General features: G+C 41.2%; 1 protein-coding gene across 1 annotated transcript; it reads right to left on the minus strand.

The window, feature by feature from the left end:
- Positions 1–342: 342 nt before the first annotated feature.
- LOC138827048 (octapeptide-repeat protein T2-like) lies at positions 343–1,197 on the minus strand. The gene has a single exon (XM_070022571.1). The coding sequence runs from the start codon at positions 1,195–1,197 to the stop codon at positions 343–345; it is 855 nt and encodes a 284-aa protein (XP_069878672.1).
- Positions 1,198–5,875: the final 4,678 nt, after the last annotated feature.

Genomic DNA, 5,875 nt, shown 5'->3' on the forward strand with positions numbered 1-5,875 from the left:
ACGATTCTTTTCCATCGGACTCTGAATTGCGGGTTGGTATAATTTCTCTTTCTCGTTTTAAAACATTGTTTTTCTCAGCTTTTCTTTCGGCCTTCTTGTTTCTAAGTAGAAGTCAAGCTTTTACTCGAATCGTTGTTTCTGACACGGAATTTACTGCTTTTCTTTCGTTCTCTTGGGGTTGTCTGGTTGCGCCCTCTCCACGCCGGCTTTCTGCCTTCATTCCGCGGCAGGCCAGGGGCACTGCCGTCCTTTCCCGAATTCGAGGTGGACTGCCGCAGCTAGCTCCAAGTACGCTCCTGTTCCTCATTTTCATCCTTTTGAACGTAATTCATGATTGAAAACTCATGTGTTTTCAACAGGCTCTGGATGGTGAGCTGGTGTTAGTGTGTTTCCTGTCGCTGTTCTCTGGATAGCGCTTCTGGCCTCTTCTGCCCTCCCGGGGCTGGGGGCTGCTGTCCCCTCCCCCTCCCCCGCCCCTTCTGCTGTCCCCGTGCTCCCTCTGCTGTCCCCCGTGCTCCCTCTGCTGTGCTCCCTCTGCTGTCCCCCGTGCTCCCTCTGCTGTCCCCGTGCTCCCTCTGCTGTGCTCCCTCTGCTGTGCTCCCTCTGCTGTGCTCCCTCTGCTGTGCTCCCTCTGCTGTCCCCGTGCTCCCTCTGCTGTCCTCCCCGTGCTCCCTCTGCTGTCCCCCGTGCTCCCTCTGCTGTCCCCCGTGCTCCCTCTGCTGTGCTCCCTCCGCTGTGCTCCCTCTGCTGTCTCCGTGCTCCCTCTGCTGTGCTCCCTCCACTGTCCCCCGTGCTCCCTCTGCTGTGCTCCCTCTGCTGTGCTCCCTCTGCTGTGCTCCCTCTGCTGTGCTCCCTCTGCTGTCCCCGTGCTCCCTCTGCTGTGCTCCCTCTGCTGTGCTCCCTCTGCTGTGCTCCCTCTGCTGTGCTCCCTCTGCTGTCCCCGTGCTCCCTCTGCTGTGCTCCCTCTGCTGTGCTCCCTCTGCTGTACTCCCTCCGCTGTGCTCCCTCTGCTGTGCTCCCCGTGCTCCCTCTGCTGTCCCTGTGCTCCCTCACCAGGAAGTCCATTCTTGAAATGGCCTCTAGCTGATGCCCCCACTCCTCCAGCTGCTCACGTTCCGGCAGCCCTGCACTGACACGTATCCCTGCCCCACTTGGGGCTGGTTCTCTCCAGAGGGCTATGGCTGCTGCCCAATACATCTTGTCTGAGAACTGTCAGGTTTATTGTGTAGCATTTACAAATCTTGTATTTCTGACATTATGAGCCACCTTTGCTTTTTGTCTAGGGGCAGATAGAATAAATGTTAACTAGATATTTATGCAAATGCATACATAAGACGGCAAGTTAGATATTAAACTGATGCTTTGAGCATAGAAAAACACCAAATGAAAGATAACATGATAAAAAGTATCCAGCAATATGAATGTGCACATATTTACTTTAGTTTGTTATTATTGCAGAGTTAGACTGAGAATTATTATCATGTGCATAAATATAGATAACTAATTAATATCAGCAAATGTTAATACTTGGGGATACTTCATTTTATTAAATTGTGCTCAGATATTAAATGAAAGTCTGTTTTACAATATTCACATTGACTGGTATTTTATCTCTAAAGAAATAGAGTGATCAATTACTATTTCACAGTATTCTATTCTTTGTAATAGTAAATAAAGTATAGCAAGTAAATAGTGACACTATAAACTTTTTTTAACCAAATTAATGTTCTGCACTGTGAAGATAGAAGGGAAAATGTTTCAACAATTATATCTATGATTTCTCATTAGTTCCAGAAAATGACAAATATCAAGATAATTAAAGGAGCAAATGTCAAAGACAGAAAGAATGGAATCTTATTGTTTACATTGGCAAGCATATTTATAATTATAAATATAAATAATGATGTGAAGATACTAACAGTATTAAAAATCTTTTAGTGCCAAAGAGAAAGGTGTGTTTTAAGTTTTGTGGGGTTTTTTTAATTTTTTTTTTTTGCCGAAAATGGATAGATGTGGTGGGATGTTTTATTATAGGACAGTCCCAGAAAGGCCACGATGGAGAAGACTAGTTGGCTGCATAGTAGACAGATTTGGATGGGCAGGAATGGAATTTCTTAGGTACCATTGTCACTTCCTTCCCCTGACAAAGGTAAATGCTGGGTTTATACTGTGTTGTGGGTCTCAATGGAAAAGGTGCATTAGTCACCTGGTCCTTCCATGTATATGCCTTGCAGGAACCAGAAGATTCCACTAGGAACCGCGTGCAGAGGCATCTGCTCTGCACCCACCAAGGGGACTAGAGTAGAACGTACTCACCGACGGGAGAAAAGGTCGCCTGCCAAGGACACTGAAAGGTTTATTCTCCGCAGAGTGACTGACGAAGCTTTCCTCTAAGATATAAAGGAACCTGGAATTTCTGCAGACAATGGAATGAGGAGGCAGTTTGGTGTTTTAAAAAATGGTGTTCATGTGGCATTTGAATGCATGCCAGATTTCCTAAACTCATGAATTTTATGTGTGAGAATAATTAATATTTCTTCTAAAATTCACTGATAGCATCTGCACCCTTTTAATGCAGAATTTTTTTGGAACTACATGTAACAAGAGATTTTTTTTCTCTGAGAAGCAATAGATCATCATTATTAATATTATTATTGCTTAATGGTTGAAAGGAACTAAGTTTGAATTCTTTTGGAAATAAATTAGACCTTCATCTCCAAAAGTTGAGAAAAAATATACTTTGTGTAAGGAAAGAAGTCTTTCCTACATTATGTTTATTTCTTCAGCTATATATTATCACTAATTTTTGAGCAACTGTTATCTTTGGCATAAATCATTCCCAGTTTGAACTGAAAATGACCCAAAAGGGTCTTAATTCAACTGCCAGGCACTACGTCATTTCTTCCTGAAGCAGACCATGGAAGGCTTGAAATTTTGACTTTTGCATGAATTATTTTGGTAAGGTCATCCTCACCTTTAAATGATGGATGATCATCTCTGAAAGACACTCATGAGGTTAGTTTTTCTTTTATGACCCAACATCGAATGTGACTTTCATCAAGGCAAACACAGATACATGGAGGAATGACTTAGAAATGATCTAATAGAAAGACACTTCAAATTTGTGACCTAAAACAGACAATGAGACGCTACTTAAAACATATTTCATGTAGACAACTCATATGTAAAATTGGTTGGCTCTAAAAATCATAAATGTATCAAGAATATAATACCCTGATCTATGCTATGCAATTAAGCTTAGCAAGGGCTACCTTTCCATTTTCATGATAAAATATAAATCAAATAAATGGATTTTAGGAGCCCCTGCTCGGTCAGTCTCCTGATACAAGTTATTTGAATGTATGTTAGTTTTAGAGAGCTCCTTTAGTTGAAAAAGTACCTCTCATAATCATGAATTAACCAGTGTCTCTCTTACTTGCTGCTATAATTTCAGTGTTTGATGGGATTTATCTCCAGAAAAACAAGCATCATTTTAAGTCATGATAAATATGCAGAGCTATTAATGAGTGAGCTGAGGCAGCATCTTACTGATAAAATAGCTCACCCCTTCTGTAACTTTAATAATATGACAGTATGAAGACCAAATGCATATGGGCCAGTTTAATTAGGGATAAGAGACAATGAGATTTGACCAGATCAACTGAGAATTTTCATAAATTTTTGTCTGCTGGTAATAACACTAAAAAAAACCCCACATTGTGAGCATCCAAAGAAAGATTTTTGACATAAGGGAAATATTTACATTTTAATATGCTGAAAATTCCCAGTGAAGTTCAAGCTTTGTCTTATCTTTTATTGTTGTTTTCATATGAGAGTCATGTGAAAAAAATTCACACATAAAAGGAGGCACTGGTGACTTCAAGCTGTCGGTGCCAGCATCGTTCTTTCTTTTAAGAGATTTAATTCTGTTATTGTCTCTGGGGTGAACTAATTTGTGACCCCAGTAAAATTTACTTCACAAATCTACAAAGTCAGTGATGAAAAAATGCAAATATCATCAATATGTGAATTGTTTTATTCCATCCGCATTCCTAACCACACAATTCATTTCAGCTTAGTGTTTCACTGTTAAGATGTATTTTATCAGAATTATTAGCATCTTACCTGCACCACCGGCCACCAGCCCTGCTCTTCCACAAGTCCTGTCCAAATAGCACAGTGCTAACAATTCTTCTTCTCACTTCCTGTCAATCAACTTGCCCTGCTAATTGAAAGCAGAATTAGGTAATTTTTCAATGTCAATTTTAGAATGGGATTTCAAATTGTTTCTTTGTCCTGTAGTTACTATAATCAATGGGATTCCTAGGTAGTTCTAGACCCTTCTTACCTCCCTCCCCTCGTCCTTTTGCTTTCTGGATTCTTGACATACCCTTCCATGCTACCCCTGCCTTCAGGCCTCCGTACTTTCTGTCCTTTCCGTCTTCCCTTCCTGCAAGGTGACATCAGCTCAATGACCCATGCCTACCTCTAACAATCACCTCTAATAACCAGCAAAAACCTGGGTTGAAGGCGTGAAGCAGGTGGTAGAGCCTGGTTAGGTTATTGAAACATTTTTTAAGAAGAATTGTTCGCTGGTCCAGCTCAGGCTGACACATTAATGCTACGTGGAAGGAATCATGACAATCTATCTGTGACAGTTTAGGACCCTGGTTATGACCCTGGGGCCCGCGTGGGCTGGACAACTGGAAAAAGATGAATTAGCAGTGCTTTCTCTCAGAGACTCTGTGTTATTGTCCTTGGTTTTAGGTTCCCTTCGCATTTCTCATTATTCAGAATGACTGCTAGCAGAAGACTTCCATAAAAATTACAAAACCCGTGGGGCTGGGAAGGTGGCTCAGTGGTAGAGCACTTGCCTTGCATGCCGGAGGCCCTGGGTTCAATTCCTCAGCACCACATAAGCAAAAAAAAAAAAAATTAAATTAAAAAAAAATTACAAAACCCTAGAGATGATGGCAATTTGCACCAGGTATTGGCTATGGTATAGGCCAGGATCTGCCTCTTTGTGTGTGTGTGTGTGTGTGTGTGTGTGTGTGTGTGTGTGTGTGTGTGTGTGTGTGTGTGTGTGTGTGTGTATGTGTGTGTACACAGTTACACAGGTGACTACAGTTCTGTAGGTATACCCAGTACAGATGCAATCAGGTAAGGAAAGAAAGAAATCTAATGCTGTTTCAAGGTGAATTTGGAATTAGTATGAAGACTGTGTGGATGGACTGCAAGTTGACAATGAGCTTTCAGAAGTCAATTCACTAAGTAAACTCTTTCATTTGTAAGAGTCATTGCATCCATGGAGAAAAACCACACTGCTTCTCCAGAAGCGGATTCATACAGCCACTTATCCTGGAATCCTGAAACATTCATGGGCCTGGCAGGAATAACAGAATAACACAGGAGATGAGACGTAACCATCGCTGGCTTCATATCCCCAAGTGCACATCTGAACGCCCATGAGAGACCGAGAGAGAAACAGAAACCCGGGACCAATGGATAACATTTATTGTCATAGAAATATTGCACAATTGTTTAAGCAGTTTGGTCATTTATCCAACAAATATTTTATTATTTACCTATAAAGAACTCTGCAGGTTGACAGGAGGAAGCAAGCTTTAATGTTTGAAGGTGGAACAATATTTTAGGCCTTGCAAATAAATACAAAGTGACATAAAAATATCCTCTGCAACATGTAATAGATGCCCTTGTGCAAGATTAACTCATCAGAAATTATAAATAGTTAACTGGCTCATTTTGAAGAAGCAACCAAGTAACTAGCACTTTAAAAATCAATGCATGTAATTAAATCTGTTGTATGTTACATTCATTAGTTTCATAGTTTAATGGTTGACAGAAACTTCGATTG

The sequence above is a fragment of the Dipodomys merriami genome, unplaced genomic scaffold, assembly GCF_024711535.1.
Source record: "Dipodomys merriami isolate MVZ:Mamm:240054 unplaced genomic scaffold, mDipMer1.0.p SCAF_15, whole genome shotgun sequence".
Lineage (NCBI taxonomy): Eukaryota > Metazoa > Chordata > Mammalia > Rodentia > Heteromyidae > Dipodomys > Dipodomys merriami.

What these genes read in the sequence shown, in the direction of transcription:
- LOC138827048 (XM_070022571.1), bottom strand. Translation starts at nt 1,197, where the DNA reads ATGTATTGGGCAGCAGCCATAGCCCTCTGGAGAGAACCAGCCCCAAGT.